The sequence below is a fragment of the Engraulis encrasicolus genome, chromosome 15 (assembly GCF_034702125.1).
Source record: "Engraulis encrasicolus isolate BLACKSEA-1 chromosome 15, IST_EnEncr_1.0, whole genome shotgun sequence".
NCBI classification, from domain to species: Eukaryota; Metazoa; Chordata; class Actinopteri; order Clupeiformes; family Engraulidae; genus Engraulis; species Engraulis encrasicolus.
In genome coordinates this window covers 28,711,076-28,735,525 of record NC_085871.1, presented here as the reverse complement: position 1 = coordinate 28,735,525, position 24,450 = coordinate 28,711,076, and the positions used below count along the sequence as shown (strand labels likewise).

Sequence of the window (24,450 nt, the reverse complement as noted above, 5' to 3'; positions counted from 1 at the left end):
GCCTCAACTGAATCTCCTTCGATTCCAGGGAGGTTCCTTTGATTTCTGTACTAGTAAGCGATTAACGATTGTCCGTACAAAAGTTATCCTAGCGAGTTGAGTCCCTCCGTCCTGACTCAACTGATGTCTTTGCAGTGTCCGCAAGATCACTCGAAATGTCGCAATGAGAATGCGATACACAAACGAAAGCCTGTTGAAGGAAGAAATATATCGACCGTAGTGTTAACCTGGCCAAGATAACTTACAGTTTCAATAATTTCTAAAATAGATGTCTCCAAGGAGACTCGTGGTCCCGAGATGTTGTCTTCACCTCTGGATAGAGGGAGTCGGGCCCAGAATCACACCTTGACCTGGGTTTTATAGGTACAGGGGCGGGGCTGAGCTACGTATGTAATCTGATGCCAGATACAGTATAGAAAGAAAATGGCTTCCTTCTGTATTTTACAAAATGGCGGTCATTCGTAAAATGAGGGGAAATTACTTAACTTAGGTGTAAAGGTCCCTACAGTTGGTTGGTCCATTGTAGGTCAGTAGGTCAGTCAGAAACTGCAGATGCCACAAGCCAGATAAACCGGACTGCACCATGGCATGTGCCACAGACAAAGCATGCTGTACATGAACCACGGTGCCACAGAACAGGTCACACAGCACCACGGCGTAGGCTATGCAACCTACATCCTCCACAGCAAGGCATAGCATCACGCTCTCTCTCACCTCCTCGGCTTTTCTTAGTTTTAGAAGCTTCTCCCTCTCAATAGCGGTGGTTGTCAAGGTAACCTCTCCACGGGCACTGTTAGCTGCTATAGTGAGGGCCAGCCGTCTCCATCAGTTTGTTCTTGGCCAAAAAGCTGAGAAGATCACTTGGTCCTTGATCTTGGCGTGCACGTTAACATTTAGCTGGGGATGTTCACTCAAAGACACATCTATTGGAGTAGTCCCTAAAGTCTTAAAAGCAATTTGGCTTTGGTTGTGAGCATTCGTGTTTTGTGAGGCTTCTTGGAAGCTTTTTAAATTGCAGAATGCCATGCTAGTCCATACATTCTCGCCAAACAAACAAGAGATGGGTAACACAGCCAATCTTTTCGGTTGTACCACTCGCTTTGAAATAATCGCGTTATCTTCCGTTCTCTGCAGTAATTCCTTTAGCTCTGGCGTCGGTCGTCCATTCTGTATACCAATCTTTTTCCATGAAAATCCAACTTTGAGAGCCCTTTCAGTTGCGATATTAAATCCTCCATAGTAGCAGTCAATGGGAACAAGCCATCCAAATCAAACTTTACGTGACGACGTAGAACTAGAAGTTGGTAGGAGAATCTGTCAAACAAGAAGCTCACATAGGCTAGGTCCCTTCTGCGGCAGAGCTGCTGACTGCCTCAACCCCTTTCTTTTCAATGCGGTGATTTGTGAAATTGTTAACACTAAACAAGTGATACACACACATAGAAAACAGTACATATTGTAAGGAATATGAGGGCATATTATACGCGTATGTATCAAATATATAAAAACATTTGATACAGTTTTACGTGGTAACATACACAGAGCAAGCAAAAGCCACTAGCTCAACCCAGTTAGCAAGGAATTGTGCAATCCGCTGTGAGGCACGGCTCAGTGCTGCCTCAATTCGCTGCATATTCGCGGCAATGTAATAGGAATCGGACAAATATGGCGATTTTTGTCACAAAAATGACTGTTTATGGTTTGAATTGTTTGAATATTATAGACATTGACATTTCCAGCCTGGATCAATTCTCATTTCCCAATCCTTCCCCATCTCTCCTGTCTCCTGAGGCAGTTCCTGTCTCTCTTCAGTGTTCTATGTTTGCTTGCATAGCTTGTCAGTGTGACAAAAAGCAAACAAGTGTTGCATTTTCTTGCAAAGTCTAAGGATTGCAACACACTGATGAGGAAACTACTTCAATCAGATGAATCCTTTTTCATGATGTCAATCTTAATAGCACATTTGCACATTTTCTCTCTCTCTCTTTCACACTTTTTACACGCACTCCTCTCACTCCTCAAAACATAGCACATAACAATTCAATCCATTTGCAATTAAAAACATTTCTAATAAACTTGATGTCCACAGTTGTATTGTAAATAACTTATGTGCATGGACCGGAAAAAAACACAATAATTTCTTCTCAAACCTGCACTTACCTGAGGTTGGCACAGCAGTTTTGTGATTGATGGAGCACACAGTTACAAGTGGACACTGGACAGTAATTATAGTCACACTGTAATATGATTAGTTACTGTGATCAGATTTTTGAAAGGAGGTGCCCACAGTCATATCAACACAGTAAAGAAATACTGTGTAAATTCAATACTTTGAGAGTACTCTGGAACCAAATGCACTTGCAAATACTCCAGAGGATGTTAAATCGACTCTTTAACACTGCTTTTTCACTGTGTGCTGCTGTATTGTTTGCGGTTTGTGTAATATAATGTAACGGGCGGTCGGTCACTCTGATCACACTAGTTGGTGGTCAGTCACCGCCATGCAGTAAAGATAATTAATGTAAGTAGCTTTTTCAGTCTTCAAATAGAAAAAAAGTTTCAAAAGTTATCAGCGGTTTATTTAGTGTAAACAGGCCAGCTATGGCCCTAATGGTTAAGAAGTTAGTCTTTTGGATCACAGGGTTGCAGGCTCAAATCAGACCCATACCTCTCCTTGCACCAGTGACGTGCGGTCAAGTTTATGGCTGGTGAGGCACTGACTTTTCCAATATCAGATTTTCAAATATACAGCTAAACAGGGCTTCGAACCGGTTCAAGGAACGAAAACGAAAACCAGGAACTTTTTGTATTTTACAGGGAACAGAAACGAAACCGGAAACGTTATTATATTTTATGTTCTGGAACGGGAACACTTATTTAAAAATAATGGTAACCGGTTAATACCGATTAATACCGTTCCTCAAACTAAAAAAAAAAGTCATTATTTTCCTGCGCACGTTACCATGACGGCTGAGGTTCACGTCCTGTGTGACATCAGACATTCTCTGACTGAATGGAGAGAGCTGTAGATTACGAAGTCTTAAATCCACATCTTAATTAAGAGAAACTACTGTCATACAAAAGGACAGAGTTTTAGGGCTGTGCAATATATCGTATTTATATCGCGATATCAATATTCATCATATATCGTGATATCAATATCAAAATTCATATATCGTGATACTTTGTCATTTATAATTTGCAACGCTATGGTGCAGTATGGCAGCCAAGTGATTAAGCAAAATGCAGGGGTGGTACATCAGAACTAGCTCTATGTCGAGAAAAATAGACGCCTCTCGAGTCTCGCGCTCTCCTCAAGTCTACATTCACGCAGACTTACTAGACATTATGCTACTAGAAAGCACTAGAAACTAGAAAGCCATTATGCGTGCTACTCCACTACGATAATAGTGGCGGGGGTTGGGAATTTCGTATATTATATCGCTTAAAATATCGTGATATCAATATTTGCAGAAAATATCGTGATATTGATTTTTTCCAATATCGAGCAGCCCTACAGAGTTTGCATTGCATTATTGTAAGACATTGCAGGGAAGCGCGTGTAAAGCGCACCGACAATGTTCGGCGTTATTGGGCATCCATGGCCGCTTCAAATATGCACAAACTCACAATGTCCATCATAGTGCTCCCCGTGACCCAAGTCAGCGTGGAGCGCACATTTTCATCATTGAGATTTATTCTCTGTTTCTCCGCTTAGGTCGTCCCTGAATGACAAAATTCTGGAGGATATTCTTTTCATCCGCTTGAATAAACAGTTTTGAATGTCGGCTGACTCATTTGCACTTCCGTCTTTCTTGGTTAACGTCAGTTAGGCCTATGGGGAGTAATCAGCTGACAGGAACGAAATTAACCGTTCCGGGAACAATATTTTTTGGTTCTAACCGGTTCGGGAACGTCAATTTATTGGTGGAACTCAGAACCGGAAACGTTATAATTCCGTTTCTGTTCGGAACGGAACGTTTGGAACAAAATAACGGTTCAAANCCCTGCAGCTAAAGTATTACTAAATATTTGCCAAATAGGCCTACCGATAAGTTTCATATGTCATAGCTTTCTTAACATAAGTAAGGCCTATTAAAACGTAGAGAAAATGCTCTCTCTCGCACACACACACACACACACACACACACACACACACACACACACACACACACACACACACACACACACACACACACACACACACACACACACACACACACACACAGGATTCAAACAGTGGTCTCACATAAACCACACAGCACCAAGGTGGACAAACAGGAGCATCACGGCGGATGCTCAAACACACACACACACACACACACACACACACACACACACACACACACACACACACACACACACACACACACACACACACACACACACACACACACACAGGATTCAAAACACTACCACTGAGCACCACGGCGAACAAACCGGGACAGAATCACGCCGGATTCTCTCTCTTCCCACGTGTCTCACAAACACAGGCCTCACATACATAGGAAGCACTGGTCTTACCTTAACTCGTACATCAGGTCCATGCACCGCTCTTTCTGGATGAAAACATCCGTGACTGTCGAAGCCTGTCCTTCTCAATGCCAACGCCTTTTGCAACATGCTGAATGGCGGAGATCTCATTCATCAGCTCGACATAATTCCCACGATTCGAAGAGTGTGTATCATCACCACCGCGAAACGCCAACCTTTCCTGAAGCAGGTTGCCTGAATGAGACGTTCTCACGGTTCTCCTTCACTTTGGCGTTGTGCATGCTAAAGTTACTTTAGCCGGTGCTGTTCATCCAAAGCCACAAGACGCCCCACACGTCTTCAAAGCAATTTGGCATTAAATATGAGTAGCCGAGGATTTGTGTTTCGTGAGGCTCCTTGGTAAATTTTTAAGTCACAAAATCCCATGCTAATGGTCTTCCAGACATTCTTGCCGGTTGCAAACAAGAGACACGGATAGCAAAAAAAAATATTTTCTGTTGTACCACTCACTTTGAAATGATCGGGTCGTTCTAATCTTCTGACTGGCCACCTGCAGCAGCAAACCCTTCAGCTCTGTCGGTCCTCCATTCTTTATCACATCTTTTTTTCCCCTTGGAAATCCAACTTTGAGAATGCTCTTAGTTTCGTTATGAAATCCACTTCCATGGTAGCAGTCAAAGTGAACAAGCTAGCCAACACTAATGACACCGACTGACAGTATTATTATGAACTTCAGATTCGCTATGACATAACTGCCAGAAAGACTCTCAATGCCAGAACGAGGTTGAGGCCAAGCTGCTGCTCGCCGCACCACTGTATCTTTCAGTGGGCGTTATGCCAAAGCATTCAGAGTAAAGAAATGATAATCACACATAGAAAATAGAAACAAATTATCAGGAAAATGAGGGCACACCATACATATTTCTATTAAGTTTATAAAAACGTTTAATACAATATTACCAGGTTGCATGTACAGAACGAGCAAAATGGCGCATGCGCTCAAGCTTGTTAACGAGGGATTGCGCAATCCGGGGTGAGGCAAGCTTGGAGCTGCAGCAAATTCAGCGTATGCGGAGCAATTTGATATGAAATGGGCAAATATTACGATTTTGGCCACGCAAATGATTGAAAATGATTGAAACTATTTAAATACTGCACAGATGGTAGTTATGGTGCAGATGCTCGAAAACAATAGTTGTTAAACTTGTTATTGTTACTATTATTCACATTTACTGCATCTCATCATTCTCATGTCTGGTGAGGCACTGCCTCCCCTGCCGTATTGGAACGCACGTGCCTGCCTTCCACCTCTATCATATGCATGGCTGAAAGGCACTTTGGATTAAAAAGCATCAGCTTCCATCATATGTGAAATTGCAATGATCTAGGTTAAGAATGTGGGTCTGACTGTGTGTGTGTGTGTGTGTGTGTGTGTGTGTGTGTGTGTGTGTGTGTGTGTGTGTGTGTGTGTGTGTGTGTGTGTGTGTGTGTGTGTGTGTGTGTGTGTGTTCAGCTGTCCGTGAAGGAGAAGCAGGAGCAGAGCTGTCACATGCTGTCGCAGCTCCTCAGGGACCAGCTCTTCCTCACCTCCTTCGTACACGCCCTGGAGGAGCAGAAGAGCTTCCAAGTCAAAGACAAGTGAGTGTGTGTGTGTGTGTGTGTGTGTGTGTGTGTGTGTGTGTGTGTGTGTGTGTGTGTGTGTGTGTGTGTGTGTGTGTGTGTGTGTGTGTGTGAGTGCGTGCGTGTGTGTATGTGTCTGTGGGGGTGTGTGTGATGTTTGTGTGTGTGTGTGTGTGTGTGTGTGTGTGTGTGTGTGTGTGTGTGTGTGTGTGTGTGTGTGTGTGTGTGTGTGTGTGTGTGTGTGTGTGTGTGTGTGTGTGAGAAACCTCACTAACAAACTCAACACTCTGATTCTGCTCAAAACAGAATTTGACAATGAGGTCAAAGGTCAGTTAATACCACAACATGATCCTGCTGCTACTGTAGGTGATTAACTGATGGCAAAACAGGAAAAAAAACACTTTGAACTTTCACTGGAGGTAGTCTTACTCTCTCCAGACCCTTGTGTTTTCCAGCTCAGCTGCGTGAGCTCACACGAGGGTCTGGAGGACCTTCAGATTCGACCTGCCCCTGAACCACCATGCAGCCATTTTCAGAGATGTGACGAAGTCAAAATTAACTGATGGGCGAAGGGGAAAAATAAGTTGAATGCGACAGTTTTTTCAACAACAATGGCTGCTCGCATGGACATAGTCATCGATATTGTTTCTGTAATTTAAACTGGATTTTCGAATCGATGAGTATTTAAAGTAGCAGCTCATTAGAAATGTCATACCTCATTAAAAATGTTTCACCAATCACATGCAAGTTTAAAAAAATAAAATAAAACCATGTCTTTGGAGCCCTATGCCTATAGCATAACTCCAGATGGATGTTGGTGAAGCAAGGCAGACCCCATTTATCTGGCGAAAGTCGGGTTAGCACTGGAGGGGAATAAATAGTAGTTTTATCATGTTGGATTCTCTGTGGTGGCAGTTTGATGTTACAATACTGTGTGTGTGTGTGTGTGTGTGTGTGTGTGTGTGTGTGTGTGTGTGTGTGTGTGTGTGTGTGTGTGTGTGTGTGTGTGTGTGTGTGTGTGTGTGTGTGTGTGTGTGTGTGTGTGTGCGTACATGCGTGCGCGTGTGCATGTGTGTGTTTCTAAAAGTTAGTAGCAAAACATACTCGTAGTAAATCAGCTCAAACTGTGTGTTTAAGTGACTATGTGTCAGTTTCATGGTGAAACGTTGCACTTTTCTTCCTGTTTCTCTTTCTGCTCAATCTGCTGGTCAGCTTCCTGTTCCTCTCATCATCCTCACGCTCCTTCTTCTTTTCAGTGCCACACGTACCCGGGGGTTTCAACATTGCATTTCAGTTCATGCTAGTCATCAGAGTTGTATAGAAGTAGAAGTAGAAGTACAGATGTAATTACAACATTAGTGGTATGATATTACATGGTTTCAACTTTGTAATTTCATACTATTAGTGTTATAATCACATTTGTAAGAGTACCGTACTTATAAATGTGTTCATGTCTGTCACTGTATCACTCACTTTTGTCCCTCAAACCGTTTGTGCCACCAAGTGTGAATTTGGCTAAAGTTGTGAGTGTGTGCATAACCATGTCTTATGTATGGACAAAAATGCCAGCAGACTCGGCTTCAGTCACTTGAGTGTCAGAGATAGGCGTGTAAATAATAATCGACACGTATCAATGCATCGATCCTACGGCTGACAATCGAATTGTATCGTGGGATATTCTTCAAGGAACAGTCCACCTCATTTCAAGAACTTGATCATATGTAGTTTAAGGTGCACTGAGTAGTATTTTTAGTAGTTCTTTTCCACAATTGATGTTGCCCTTTCTCAAATGATACCTTTTTTAACAAATACTAGTTACCACCTCCATCAAATTCTAAGTATTCAATATGACTTTTGCACTTTTCATACACGAAAAGGGGGATCTTCTCCATGGTCCGCCATTTTGCATCATTTCAGAAATAGACATTGTTAGTTGCAAAACTTACTGTACTTTGGTCATACTAGGACATATTAGTTTATTACTGAGTAAAAATTCATCAATTTTGTCAATAGGCAGCACCATTTCAATGAGCAGTATAGTTGCAATACCAATTCTGGCCACAATCCTACACAATGCACCTATAAGAAATCGATATTAGTCAGTATATTATTGCTATAAATAAAGAATATTCATTATTTTCAGGTAAATTCTGAGAGTTATGCTTTCCTGGAAGAGAACTGTGTGTTGCAGGAAGTGTTAATTGTTACTGTTAAAAGAAGAAACGAATTGCATCTGTGCTGCTCCAGTGTCCTCTTTCCGGTTAAAATGTCTTGTCCATCTCCCATTGATGCAACAGATGAAAATATAGAAGTGCATGGAATTACCCTAAGGTCATGGACGCTGTCTACGTATTTTTGTTATGAAACTTGCTTTGCGTGGGGGGCTATAGCAACCTGTAGGAGCACCATGCCCTCTTAATCCGGCTCTGATTACCCTTTGTTGTGTACTTCTACTTTTTACACCTCTGCTTATCTACACCACTGCTTGCTCCACTAGACCAGTGTTTCCCAACCTCTTTGTGTCATGTCATGTTTTACATCACCTTTTCTATTGCAGTGTGACTATGCATTTGTTTAAATTATTTTTTTCCAAGTACCCCCTGCAGTGTGCTCACGTACACCTGGTTGGGAAACACTGCACTAGACAAAGGCATTGCATTTAGAAGTTGGGACGTTTGGTAAACAGTGAATAAAATCAAAATGCTATCATTTTCAAAACATTCAATCTATTCATTAGATGGAGAATAGTGAAAAGACAACATATTAAGTGTTAAAACCGAGAAAAAATATTGTTTTGGGGGACATATGTACTCATTTCTAATTTGAGAAATCCAACACGTCTCAAAAGAGTTGGGACGGGGATCAGTGAAATTTAGTAAACATCCAAATAAGATAAAACAACAAAGAAGAACATTTCAAAATGAATTGTATTGACGGACAATATAGGTGTCCAGGTATAAGATCATCACAGAGAGGCTGAGTCACTCAGAATTAAAGATGCAAAGGGAATAATTACCATAGTTATTACATACATTTTTGAATTCCCTTTGATTTACCACGATTGAGTGTATATAAGACATATTTTTGTTAATAAAATCATTGTATAGGTTCATGACATCATGAAATATATATTGGCTATAGTCTCACTCTAATTCCTGGAGTGCTAGAGCTATTGAAAATTGACCATATTAAGAATGCTTAATGCATGAAAATGACACAGGGGTTTAACATTCTCCTAAGCACCTGAGCTCACTTGAAATAGACCCAGAAGACATGGGAAACTGTCCTTTGCTTACAGAAGTCAGCAGAAGTTGTAGAAGTCTATTCTTTTTGACAATAATAGAGCATTGCACATCCTGTGCTACAGTGAAAATGGACCATCCAACTTGTGTTAGTGCTAGCTTCAAAAGTCAGCCTCCATGATGGCATGCGGATGCAGTAGTGCATTGGTTAAGATGTTCTCACTCATCTGTAGAGTTAAATACAGTGCTGAATGGTATAAATGGGTTTTAAACAGCATGAAAAGCCACTCATGCATTATATTTTGAAGGGAGATCTTCGATTACTGCCACATAGTAAGGTCAAATTGCATTCTCTACTATGTTTTAACAGTTTGGCTCCATCATAAGGACCAGCATGTGATAAAATGGTGGGTTTTTGGTCAAGACCTGTCACACTGTAAGCACTACAGAAAGGAAAACATTGCAAAACATGATAAGGAATACACCCACCATTTAAGCTGGTGAAATCATGTCCAAGATAGGAATTAACACTGTTTTTTATATAAAATCTCATCGGTTAATGTATTTAACTGTTAAGTGTTGTCTTTTGTTTTGTTTTTAGTCTTCCTCGACATTTGCTGCCATTTATTGTCCCCGTCCCAACTCTTTTGAGACGTGTTGGATTTCTCAAATTAGAAATGAGTACATATGTCCCCCAAAACAATATTTTTTCTCGGTTTTAACACTTAATATGGTGTCTTTTCACTATTCTCCATCTAATGAATAGATTGAGTGTTTTGAAAATGATAGCATTTTGATTTTATTCACTGTTTACCAAACGTCCCAACTTCATCGGAGTTGGGGTTAGTAATTACTGTTTGTCAAGGTGTGAAGACTTTTTTTTCTGAGAGCCCGGAAGTTGCTTGTGTTGTAGTGCAGTTGGTGTAGGTACAGTAGATTGGTGAGCTCTTTAGGGTGTTGGGCAGCATGTTGGGCAAATATACACAACGTTATACATTTGTTGTTACCAGAATGGCAATGACAGAGTCGTAGTGCAATACTAAAGGCCCTTAGTCAAAATAGAGTACTATGATGATTAACTTTTTAATGACTATTACAGGGTACCTCAGACGGTACGGCGTGCATTATGGAGCTTTTGACCCCCCCCTCATAACTCATGAACGGAATACGATATGACCACCAAATTTTGGGGAGATGATCTACATACGGACATGTATGAATGACATCATTTTTGTGTCATTATCTGGTATTATGACGTCATTATGACATCATCTGATTATAATGCCCAAAATCTCGCTATAATGTATTTTCCATCAAGGTAATGGTAAGGTAAGGTAATTTACCATCAAGGTAATTTAGGTAATGCACTTAAATTTAATGATTACATGCTTCACACCACTTAAATGCTCACAAAGCTGTCTGATGCTAATGGAAATAACAATAAAATATGAAAAAGGAATAATAATGAGACTTAGATCAGTGATTTTCAGTCAGACATACCTGTCAGAAAACCGTTGCCATGGCAACGGCAAAAATGATGAACACAATCTTTTGGTACTAAACTGTAGCCAACTAAATTTTAGGAAAAGTCAACAAGTGTCGCAGTCATAGCTTAAGTCGTTAAGGAATTATACAACATCAAAGTTGGTGCGGGCAATTTTACCCATTCCCCCCCCAAGTCTGGATAGGGTTAAGCTTGCTCAGCATAGCATGGAATACCTGCTGTTCCACATTAAAATATGCTTGCATGACTAGTCACAGGTTAAAAAAAAAATGGACATGTGTCTGACTATAGAGGTGTGCAAAAGCATGAACTGTGTGGCTGTTTCACATGTACATTTGACTTCCACTCATTGGTTTGGCTATGAAGAAGTAACTCCACTGGGCTTTGATGAAAAACATGTGCACACACGCACGCGCACACACACACACACACACACACACACACACACACACACACACACACACACACACACACACACACACACACACACACACACACACACACACACACACACACACACACACACACACACACACAAACACACACACACACACACACACACACACACACGCACGCACGCATGCACACTGTTCACAATGTGTCTTTATTTGTTCCCTTTGTACACTGGGTAGTCCAGAAGGTCTGTAGTGTACAAGGGCAATGTCATGAACCTTTCATATTCAGATGTGTCAAAAGTAAAAGTAAAGAAACACCAGAAGGTCTGTAGTGTACAAGGGCAATGTCATGAACCTTTCATATTCAGATGTGTCAAAAGTAAAAGTAAAATGAAAAAGAAACACTGTTTCCTTCCAACACAGGTAACTTATCTGAGTAACCACAAGACCTGTTTACTTATGTTACGATTAGCTGACTCTGCGCTGGCATGGTCACATTTATGTTGAGTTCCTGTTAGGTTTCTAGTATTTTTCAGTAACAACAGAGTCTATCCACCTGATTAGGTACAGTGAAGTAAATTGTGTAACAGCTATGTAATATTGTGTGCTACTATGATTTTACCATTACTTCTACTTTTGGCACCTCTGTTGATATTTGACCACAGACTCAATTCTCCATGTCATTTCGCCCATAAGTAACCCTGATGGAAACTGATGCATTTTCCTATTTTTATCTGCCTGCTGTAACATTATAGCTCCTCCCACTTCCCCCCAATCCCCTGACTTCTCTTTTTTCATTTCCGTCTCTCTGCACCGTTCTGCACTCTCGCCCCTCGCCTCCTATACCTCTCCACTCCATTTCTACCATCTTCCTTTTTCCTTTGTCTTTTCTCCACTTGCAGTGTGTGTCCAAATTTCACTGTTAAAGGTGCACTCTGTGTAGGCTGGTGGCCAGAGTAGGTATTGCAACTATGCTGGTCATTGGAACTGTGCTGCCTATTGCCAAATTTGGTCTTTTCATGAATAGTAACTAAATAATAAAGTAATATGTGCTAGTATGGCCAAAGTACAGTACGTTTTGCAGTTAAAATGTATGTTTATGGAAATTAAAAATGGAGGATGGAAATTAAAAATGGAAATTAAAAATGGATCCACCTTTTCATGTAAGAAAAGTGCAATTTTTCTAGTCATAATGAATACTTAGAAGTTGATGGTGGTGGCAAGTATTTGGGAAAAAGGTAAAAATTTGTGAATGGGCCGCATGACTTGGAAAGAATCTGCTAAAATATTACACAGTGCAACTTTAAGCATGGCATTTACCGTAGTCATAAGCAGACTAAAGTGCTGTAAGTGCTTAAACAGTGCTGAAATACAGAATCTCTCTGCTAAGGTGTGTGTGGGTCTGTGCATCGTCACACATGCTTTTATTTTAGGGTTGTCATAAGTAACACTTCCCATATAGGCCCACATAATTCGATAATTGAGAGCCAGAAGGGCGTAAGTGGCATTTTTGGCCAAAATGAGTTCTATATTCTATTGAGCTCTATCTAACTGTCCAAAAAATACATATTGAAATCAACCTATATCCAATAAAACGACAAAACAACAAAGACCTAATTCTGTGTTGGAGCCAAAAGAGCGTGTGTCATTTATAGACAAGAGAATTGAAATTGAACTTCAATATACAGTAATACAAAATATAGGCCTACAGTGTGTTTGAAATAAAAGACATAAATGTGAAGTCATAAATAATCAAACAACTTAACAAGGGAAAAATGCCTGTTACGGTAAGCCATTTTTGGAAAAGGTGCTGTTAGCCTATAAAAAAGTAAATATCTCAGCCTCTGAAGCACATGAGTTGAATGTAAAATCTAAAATGCTCATCTTGCATTAGGCCTTGTTCTTTCGGCCTATGGGTCAAACTGTCTTGGAATGCAAAATTAAAAATAATTAAACATTGAATAAAAGTCTCAAAAAAATCACAAATAACTGGAATTTCCGAGATTAATCACAATCAAAAAAGTGAATTGTGTGACATGCCTAATTTATGTATTTGTGTGTGTGTGTGTGTGTGTGTGTGTGTGTGTGTGTGTGTGTGTGTGTGTGTGTGTGTGTGTGTGTGTGTGTGTGTGTGTGTGTGTGTGTGTGTGTGTGTGTGTGTGTTCCCAGGTGCATGGTGGCATCACTGCTGACGTTGGCGCTGCACGATGACCTACCATATCTGACACAGGTGATTACATGACATTACACACACACACACACACACACACACACACACACACACACACACACACACACACACACACACACACACACACACACACACACACACAGAGAGAGAACACTGATGAAATCCTTCATCAGTTGTTGGCATCACTGTTGGGTCCTTTGCCGGCCGTTCCCGTCTCACTCTTTCCCAACTCGCTTCCTGTCCCCCCCTCCACTGTCCTATCTCAGAAAAAAACGAATAAAATGCACCGCCCCCCCCAAAAAAAAAGGTTAAATGAAGAAGTAAAAATGGAACTACGTAAGAAAATTGACGAAGGGTTGAATCCGTATTGGTGTTTTAAACTGACCACTAACCAGGCCACGGCTGGCTCCACCACAGGTCACGGAGGGTTTATGACATTGACATCATGTTTATGACACGTCCATGACTGTAATCATGACACTGTTTGACCACTATTATGTCATGTCATGCATATATGACACCGCCCTCAAGTAAAGAGTTACCAATGTTTTTAGCCTACCACTAACCATGCCACGTGTGGTCCACCGCAGGTGATAGAGCGGGTGCTTACTTAGATTCCAAAATAGATGATTAAAAAATAAAAGCAGGTAAAAAGTAAAATAAAAAATTACAAATTACCTGTATTGTATCCAGTATAGGTGCATTTCTCAAAACCATAGTTGCTAACTACATTCGCTACTTTGTTGGTTGCAATGCAATTCCCCATTGGCAACTACCCAAGTTGCTAACTGGCTAGGAACTATGCTTTCGAGAAGCGCACCCAAACCCAAGCTGTGTGTTTGGCCCACCACCACAGGTGATGGAGCGGCTGCTGTCGGAGCTGATGGAGCAGCCGAGTAACGCCCAGCCCAAGCTGCTGCTGCGCCGGACCGAGTCCATCGTGGAGAAGCTGCTCACCAACTGGATGTCCATCTGCCTCTATGGATTCCTCAGGGTCAGCATTACATTACATTACATTACATTACATTGCATTTGGCAGGCACTTTATAACCAAAGCGACTTTCAAAAGAGGACATAATCATAGTGAACATCACTAACAGATACAAAGTGCACAGGAAATATACAGAACAACAAGTGCAGATGCAAAGAAGGGTTAGTTAGGTTTTTTAAGGTTTTTTTTTAGAGTACACACAAACACACACACACACACACATACATACACATCATGTCAAGAGTCTGGCCTGGGACTAGGCCAGCTCAACCATTAGTCTAGTTGATATTCACAAATGATTCCCTTATCACTTATTCAGATATTCACTTATCACTTACCATGATGATGATGTGGATGGGGATGGGGATGGGGAGGAGAATGGTGATGATGGTGATAATGATGATGATGATTATAATTGCGATGATGATGAGAATGATGGTGATGATGATGATGATCATGATCATGATAAGGGTGATGTAAATGGTGATGGTGATGGTAACAGTGATGGTGATGATGATGATATGACTGAGGTACCCTGAGCATGGTACCGCCCTGCCGCCCTGCTCCCTTTCGGGTGCCATTGGGGGTGCACGGGTGAGGCATAAATGCAATTTTGTTGTGTGCAGTGTGTACTTGTGTGCTGTGGAGTGCTGTGTCACAGTGACAATGGGAGTTGGAGTTTCCCAGTAGGGCTTTCATGAAGATGGTGTGTGTGTGTTTTTGGATGGGTGCGTGTGAGTGTGCGTGCGTGCGTGCGTGCGTGCGTGCGTGCGTGCGTGCGTGTGTGTGTGCGTGCACGTACGCGTGTGTGTGTGCGTGTGTGTCTGTGTGTGTGCACATGTGTGCTTCCGTCCTGTGTGTGTGTGTGTCTGCCCTGTGTCCCCAGGAGTGTGTGGGCCAGCCGCTGTACCTGCTGGTGTGTGCCCTGATGGAGCAGACTAGCAAAGGGCCGGTGGACTCCATCACTGGCAAGGCCCTCTACACCCTCAGCGAAGACTGGCTGCTCTGGCAGGCACAGGACTTCAAGCCACTGGTGAGACGAACACACAAATACACACACGCACGCACACACGACATACACACACACACACGCACGCACACACGCGCGCGCACGCACGCACGCACGCACACACACACACACACACACACACACACACACACACACACACACACACACACACACACACACACACACACACACACACACACACACCACTGACACCCTGGTCACATTATCTGGACATCACATTCACACAGGACTGATGCCCTAATCATATAGCCTACGGTACACATGCTTAATACTTAAAGATGGGCAAATAACACCCATCATATAATACAAATACGTATATTATTGTAGGGCCTATAGCTGCCGCTATGTGCTGTTACACTACTCTAAACCCACTCATCATTTTTTGCCTTCAAGTCATATTTTCTATATATTAATGGTGTATTAGGGCCAACTCTAAGACACATTTGAAATGAGCTCGTGGGCCGAATAATAGGGCTCTGCAGGCCAAATTTGCCCCCAGAGTCTGAGTTTGACATTCCTGCTCTAGGCCAACACCCCCAAAGGCACAGCATGGGAGGCAACACTGATCAATGGCACTGTGCACCGTGCAATGACAACTCAAACAACACAGACACCCAATCAACCCTTCACCCACAACTGGCACAGCTTGACACATCCTGTAGTCGCCACCGATACTCCCCCCACACACACCACTGAAACCTTTCACTGAAACACACACACACACACAATTGTTTTGTTTCTCTCTCTCTTTCTCTCTCTCTCTCTCTCTCTCTCTCTCTCTCTCTGTCTCTGTCTCTCTCTCTGTCTCTGTCTCTCTCTCTCTCTCGCTCTCACTCTCTCTCACACACACCCACTGGTGCACCCTGAACTACCACACATCCTGAACTCACCAACGCTGCACATAATACATAACACTGCAACCCTTAAATTTCACCTCACCCTTGTGAACACAAACCCACATCACCAACAGCATCAAGATTTCACACCAATGCCCCCTCACATCTCAATGCCAAGTTACTGTAGTAGAATGAAACAGTACGTTTTCAGTATGAATACCATGGTGTTTGTTCAAGTGTGATGCCGTGTTGCTTGTTGAATGCTGTATGGTGACTGTTAAGATGCTGTTTAGCCACGACAAACACATCCTGCTAGTATGAGATGCTATTGTCAAGTCATTTACCGTAAATGTCATCTCTCCTCATACAAATTAGTCTGAGTCGACGGTCGCACTTCAGGCAACAATAGCACTTCAGAACAATAGCACCCACAGTTTCAGTTTTCAGACGAGAATCTTACCAAAGCGAGCCCTGACTGGTAAACTAGCGCAAGACGACCTCAGTTGCACTAGTGCTGTGACCTGGATGGGACTGAGGTTGGTGGTGGTGGGAGGGGGGGGGGGGGGGGAGTGTAACAGATGCCAACTAGCAGAGTTTGGCGTAGCAGAACATGAGTAAACCTCCCGCCCCGAAGCCTCAACTAGGGCTCAACTTTTAGTCTGGACCTTTAGGTCACCGATATCCTGCTGTGCCTCCCATGTGCGAACTGGAGCATTAACTTGACTGGTAGGTCGTGAGTTGTATAGTAGCTATGGACTGTTAACCGTAGATGCTGTTGACTGTTTTAGCTACAACAAAACACAACCTGCTGGTTTGAGATGCTATTGTCAAGTCGTTTACCGTCAATGTTATTTAAGAATAGAACCAAAAAGAACTGAAATGGAAACTCAAAGAGGCGCGGGACCAGCATAGTTTAAAGATCAAAGAAGCATTCCTCGCTAAGGACACAAAAAATATGTGGGAATGTATAAAGGACATGACAAATCTAAACAACAAGGAGAGAGCACTCAGTGTGGACAATGAAAAGGAGCGTGCAGATGATTTGAATATTTTTTATAAAAGATTTGACACTGGGGGGAACGGGGGCCTGCCAGTAAACGTGGTCTGTGGTGTTGATGATAGAATTGTCATAGACACTCCTTCTGTAATAAAAGCTTTTAAGGCCTTGCACATTAGGAAAGCTAGTGGACCAGACAGGATACCCCCACTAATTTTACACAATTTTGCTTGGGAACTTTCGGCAGCCTGGTGCCCGGTGTTTCAGCTCTCTGTTGATACACACACCATACCCACTGAGTGGAAAAGATCTATAATAATTCCTGTTCCTAAAAAACCCTGCCCAAGAGAAAACAATGATTTTAGACCAGTAGCGCTAACTTCAGTAATAATGAAATCCTTTGAACGTGTAATGCTGAGTAAATTAAGACCACAAGTCCAAAATCTACTTGATCCCTACCAATTCGCATACAAAGATAGGAGAAGTACTGGGGACGCTTTATGCACGACATCCCATCTTATTCTGAAGCACTTGGAAAACAGCAAGGCCTATGCCAGATTGCTTTTTATGGATTTTAGTTCTGCTTTTAATACCATTATAACAACTTTTTTGTTAGACACATTAAAACGAATGGAGGTGAACCCAGCAATGATTAAATGGTACGAGGCCTTCCTTACTAGGAGGACACAGCAAGTAAGGCTTAACTCCACACTATCAGACTCTTTGTCTATCAATATTGGAGTCCCACAAGGCTGTGTAAGTTCCCCGTTATTGTTTACTTTGTACACTAACGAATGTAGAAATTACCATCAAAATAATTTTATAATTAAGACGACACAGCAATTCTGAGTCTTTTAATGCAGGACTCTGATATCTCTGGCTATCAGGAAGAAATAGACAGGGTGGTGAGGTGGTGTGACTCTAATAAACTGGTCTTAAATGCGACTAAAACAAAAGAAATAATCTTTGACCCAAAATCCATAGGAAATCATACTGTGGTGACATTGAATGGGGAGGCGGTGGAACAAGTAGCCACATTCAAATACCTAGGTATTTTATTTGACTCTGACCTAAAATGGGGCCAGCAGGTTGAGTTTTTATGTTCAAGGATCAGTCAGCGTCTTCATTTTTTGAGAAGGCTGAGAGTGTTTGGGATCGACAAAGACATAAAATGGCTTTTTACAGAGCATCAATTGAATCCATTATTAGATAAGGCATCACAGTATGGTTTGGGAACTTGTCTGTTAAATTGAAGGCCCAACTACAAACCCTCATAAAAAGAGCAGGGAAAATTATGGGCATGCCCCCTCCCACATCACTTCAGGTTTTATTTGATGAATCAGTGATGAGGCAGGGACAGACAATCGCAGAGGACCAGGAGCATATCTTGCATGGTGAATATGAACTGTTACCATCAGGTAGAAGATATAGGCTACCTAATTGCAAGACAAACAGGTTTAAATTTTCAGTGGTTCCTTGGTCTATTAGATTGCTTAATAGTAGGTAGGTGTGAATGTGTGTGTGTTTGTGGGGGGGGGGGGGGGGGGGGGGGGGGGGGGGGGGGGGGGGGGGGTTAAGGTTGTATAACTCAGGATTATTATTTTTTTTGTGTAAATGTTCTAGGTCTATTGAATTGGGGAGTGTGTGTGTGAGTGTGTGTGTGTGCCCGAGTCTGTGTGAGTGTGTGTGTGTGTGTGTGTGTGGGGGGGGTTGAAAGAGTCATGGTATTATATAATTGTGTGTATATGTGCATGTTTGGATGTAGGCTACATGTTTACATGTTTTGTGGTTCAGTCCTGCATGTTAAGTGTGTTTTTTGTGTTTGTCTAATGTGTTGATATGTGTTCTGTGTAAACGCTTAGACTCTCTGTGCCCATACCAAATTTCTCTCTAGAAGAGACAATAAAGGCTCATCCTATCCTAACCCCAACTCTTCTATGCAAATTAGTCTGATGCTGGTTTCATTTCACTTTGTGGACATAGTCTGACCTTGCCAGTTGCCACATTAGAATTTGTTCACTACACAGTAGGGCTGCACGGTATACAGTTAAAAACGCGATCTGACATTTTAATGAGAGACAATGTTTTTTGGTTCCATCATGAGCCGCATCACACTTCATAGGCTACATGCGTGGACTTCATACTTCTGTCACACTTCACTTCAACACTGCTCCCGTAATGTACACTGTTGTTGCTTTTCCACTAGGGATGTCAACTCCAAAGACGTTGACTGAACAACAAACAAATCGCTGCTTATTGTGATTTGAATTTTCATTGGAAAAAAAACGTGATACGGCCCTGCCGTGGCCTAATGATAGGGCACCGGGTTACTATGCCGGCAACCTGAGTTCAATTCCAGCCCGGGTCATTTGCCGGTCCTTCCCTGTCTCTCTCTCCCCATTCCTTTCCTGTCTGTCCTCCACTGTCCTGTCAAAAATAAAGGCAAAAAGGCCCTAAAAATATATGCAGTATATATATAAAGGAAAACCATGATGCACATTTTTTCCAGAATTATACAGCCCTTCTACACAGTACTTGTAATTTTGGATTGTACCAAATGCCTCTGTTTGGTTGTGGTATACTGTACTGTATGTAATTGATCTGATACGTGACCTAGTTGCTGAGATGGACTTGAACGCCGGTGCTATAGCTTGCGACAGCCTAGCTTGTCTCAAAGTGCCTTTTAGAACTACAGAGGAATGAATATTAGGTAATGACTGGCTGTATAGCATTTTGTCTAAGGCTGTCTTGTGTGGGTCCTGTGTGTTCTCAGAGTCAGACGCATGAACTTATTTTGGTTGCTGATCATGTAGATTGTGGTCTCGACATGACAACAATAACACTCGAGCACAATAGCACGGCAGTTTCAGTTTCAGATGTGAGTGTCACTAAAGCGAGCCCTGACTAGTGGACCTGGATAGGAGTGAGGTTGCCAACTAGCAGAAGAACATCTCTCAATGCACAGCACTTTGAGCCCAATGGGGTACAGAAGACCACACCGGATGCTTCTCCTGTCAGCAAAGAACAGGCAACTGAGACTACAGTACACTCAGGCTTACCAAGATTGCACAACAGAAGATTGGCAAATGCCTGGTATAATGAGTCTCAATTTCTGCTGCAGCACTTGAATAGTACAGTTAAAATTTGGTGTCAACATCAACAACATGAAAACATGGATCAATTCAATCCATGGTTAAATTCAAACAAGTCAGCTAGGCATTCAGCTAGGCAATCGCCTGGCTCAATTGGAAAGGTAAAAAAGTCATTTGGAATATGCAGCATTGGATTGTAAAAAATGAATCAAGGTTGCCGATTGCTGGCTGCATGCATGTATATAATTCTGCTATACAGATGAAATGATGGTGGGGTTAAGATGGTTTTGTGAAAGAGAGTGTTTTGTGTCAGTGCTGTCTGATGGTGTGTTCCTCTTTTCTTGCATGCTCAACATTTATATCAGTTCTGAAGTTTTGCATATTGTAGTAGGTTAGATTTCTTTTCTTTCATCTTCTCGGGGGAGAAATGTGTCAGGAAGCAACAAGAGTAACACACCTTTGCAACGTACAGGACAAGCACAACATACGCCGCCCTTACTGAACTGTCATTACCTCCGCAGGGCAACTCAAAAGGTTATGAACGGATTTGTATGAAACTTCTTGGAGTCATTGGAAATGACAAAAGGAACAGGTGATTTAATTTTAGTGGTGATCCGGATCCAGGATTTTTTTTTACAGATTGTTCACTTCCTTTCTATCATGTTCTCCAGGTCAGAAATTTGTCAGGGGGCAGCAAATTGCAGCAACAGAGTAACACACATTTTGCATTGTACAGTACAGACACACCGTCATTGTAGAGCTGTGTCCTACTTCGACATAGTGTGCAAGGCAATGCCAACTTCTGCAATATAAGATGTATGTGTGTCATGGCACTGATGTGGCATCTAGTGTTGCACCGATACCATTTTTTGGCCCCGATACCGATACCCAACTGTGCAGTATCGTCCGATACCGATACTACTCTGTTTGAAATTTCTTTAACTTTGTCGGGATGCTGCCTACCTTTGTGAAGCAGGAAAAAGACTAACACTGTACAAAGTGAATCCAGTAGAACTTTTAATACTTTTTAAGTACCTCTGATATAAAATAACTAAGATCAAGGCTGCGTTCAAGTGTCATATGAGCATCTGTAAATAGTATCGTGCCCTATTTGTTGGTACTCGCCGATACCGATACCACCATTTTAGTGCAGTATCGGGGCCCCGGTCGATACTGGTATCGGTATCGGTGTAACACTAGTGGCATCTAGTGTAGCGGTGGGTGAGGAACTGGCACATCACAAGAGGATAGCAGCAGAAATCTACTTCAATCTGAGGTGTGGTTGGGGCGGTGCTTAACAAAAAAGATAATCTGCTTTTTGTGTGTGTGTGTGTGTGTGTGTGTGCGTGCGTGCGTGCGTGCGTGCGTGCGTGCGTGCGTGCGTGCGTGCGTGTGTGTGCGTGCGTGTGAGTGTGTGTGCATGTGTGCGTACTTATGTGTGCATGTGTGCGGCGTACGTGTGTGTGTGAGTGTTGTGTGCACTATGTGTGTGCACTTTCTGTTTGTGTTTGTTTGCAAAGTGTTTTTGTGTTTTTGTGTTGCAATGTGCCAGGATCCGAGCAACACACACTTTCACCACAAAGAGGAAGGAAGTCATGGCATATGGCGTGTGTGTGTGCGTGTGCGTGTGCGTGTGTGTGTGCGTGTGCGCGTGTGTGTGCGTGTATGCTTGTATGTGTGTGGATCCGCTTGTGTGCGTGCGTGTGTGTGTGTGTGTGTGCCATTGGTTCTTTAACCCCTTGGCGCAGCACCTATGTTATAACCTCACTGTCACCAAAATTGTAATGTCTATGTCTTAATCTGTTACTTCAGGCTCTCGGCACTGTCATAGCAATATCGTTATGATGTAGTTGAGTATTTTCAGCAAATAGTGACTAGGCCCGCCGGCGACTCCATCTGCAGTAAGAGGCTACCATTGTTTGGGGCGCTGTAATGTTTTCTCAATAATTATTGGTGAGGTGAGCGAGCTTGTGGGTCTGCATTCTGCATTCATATGTATGGTGCGTGCATGTGTGTGTGTGTGTGTGTGTGTTGTAGAGGCTTACAGTGCTGATTGCGGTGGGCACGGACGACGAGGGGAACGAGTTGTTGTGTCTGCATTAATATGTACGGTGTGTGTGTGTGTGCGTGCGTGCGTGCGTGCGTGTGTGTGTGTGTGTGTGTGTGTTGTAGAGGCTGACAGTGCTGATTGCGGTGGGCACGGACGACGAGGGGAGCGAGTTGTTGTGTCTGCATTAATATGTACGGTGTGTGTGTGTGTGCGTGCGTGCGTGCGTGTGTGTGTGTGTGTGTTGTAGAGGCTGACAGTGCTGTTTGCGGTGGGCACGGAGGGCGAGGTGAGTGAGCCGCTGGAGATCTGTGCGCTGGACTGCGACACCGTGGAGCAGGTCAAGGAGAAGATCCTGCTCACCTTCCACCGCAAGTTCGGCTTCCGCTACACACAGCAGCTGCGTGACATCGACATTGGTGAGTTTGGAGCCCTGGTCAGGCCAGATTAGTTCATAACAGACTCAGTAGGTTTCATAATAGAAGGCTTATGGCCATGGGGGCCGCTAGGGGGGGGAAACTGGTACAGATTCTAAGGACCCAAGCACTGATGGGGGCCCTTAAGGGGGCCTAAGCACTGAGAGGGGCCCTTAAGGGGGGCCAAAATTTGAATCTTTCATGGGGCCCAACATTTCTGGCAGCGCCCCTGCTTATGGCCCTACCGTAACTCGTCTGCTACACGGCTGATGCGGATTCGATTCCGGCCCGGGTCCTTTGCCGACCATTACAACTCTCTCTCCCCACTCGCTTCCTGTCAATGTCTTCACTGTGCTATCAAATAAAGCCCAAGAACATTTTCAGTTTGTAGAGTATGGCGTACTCCAGATTCAGCTTCTTGGGTCTGTGTGCTCTCTAGTCCAACGTATAGTACTTCCAGGTTCAAAAATGAGAATAAATTCTCTGACTAAGGCACTCCAAATTAAAATCTTTTTATTAATATGACAAGTCCTACATGGACATGTTTAAAAAAAGCCCACACGTAGCAGCATGAGTGCCTTCTTCAGGGCAGTAACACAAAAGAACAGAGTAGTGCATTTGTTAGGGGTGTACCGACATTTTAATTTGGAGTGCCTTAGTCAGAGAATTTATTCTCATTTTTGAACCTGAAAGAAGGCTCTGGACCCTTCCCATGTGTTAAATCAGGAGTATGAGCTTCTGGAAGACGTTTCAGAATGCCTAGCTGCCAGAGACACAAATACAGCACACTAAACACTCTCACCCATTCTAGATCACTGTTCAACCAGAGGAGAACAAAATAGTCCTCACACACTTTTACATTGAATACATACTGTACTTCATTCAGTATTGCTCTACACACCTTAATGGCTTATGTTTTTATATGTTTTTATTGTGCGTTTTTAATGTCCTCATATGTGGATTGTAGAGAAGTGTAAAGCAAGAAAAATTCTGTGCAAACAGAAAGTATCATCTTATCTTATCTTAAAGTGGTCAGTCACATTGCTTCGTGGGAAAAAAATATATAGTGCTGCTTATAGTGATGTGGACTATAAAGAGTATTATTGGGGAGACCTAATGGTTAAGCAGATGGGCTTGAGATTAGGGGTGGCGCGTGCCATGCGGCTGACCCGGGTTCGATTCCCGGCCCGGGTCCTTTCCAGAGCCCTCCCCGTCTCTCTCCCAAATCGCTTCCTGTTCACCTCTCACACTGTCCTATCAAATAAAGTTGAAAAAGACTAAAAAAAAGAGAGAGCGAGAGATTAGGGATGGCAAAATAAAAAAAAATATCTTAACCGCCTACTGAGCGTCATTAACTGGTTTAAGTCGGTCACAGAAAATTCTTTAACTGCCATTTATGATACCCATGTCCCGTCCCGTGTTTGTTTCTCTGCCCGTGAAACAAGTTATGCCCCCATTTTAGAGTGGTAAGGCTCCCGTCACACCAGGTTAGTTTGTGCCCTTTGTATTATACATTTTCCCCAATCATTGACCACTACTTGTGGAGAAATAAAGGTTTTTGGGGAGAATAGTAATTGCTTTGCATGCACACCCAC

The 24,450-nt window shown here is 42.7% G+C and overlaps 1 protein-coding gene across 1 annotated transcript in view; it reads left to right on the top strand.

Moving 5' to 3' along the window:
- Window positions 1-24,450, top strand: part of plxnc1 (plexin C1) — a 71,570-nt gene that overhangs the window by 25,081 nt on the left and 22,039 nt on the right. Inside the window, exons 19-23 of the mRNA XM_063217701.1 lie at window positions 6,008-6,132; window positions 13,425-13,485; window positions 14,303-14,440; window positions 15,324-15,470; window positions 22,690-22,858. Of these exons, the coding sequence (XP_063073771.1) occupies window positions 6,008-6,132; window positions 13,425-13,485; window positions 14,303-14,440; window positions 15,324-15,470; window positions 22,690-22,858 (640 nt within the window). The remainder of the gene's footprint in view (window positions 1-6,007; window positions 6,133-13,424; window positions 13,486-14,302; window positions 14,441-15,323; window positions 15,471-22,689; window positions 22,859-24,450) is intronic.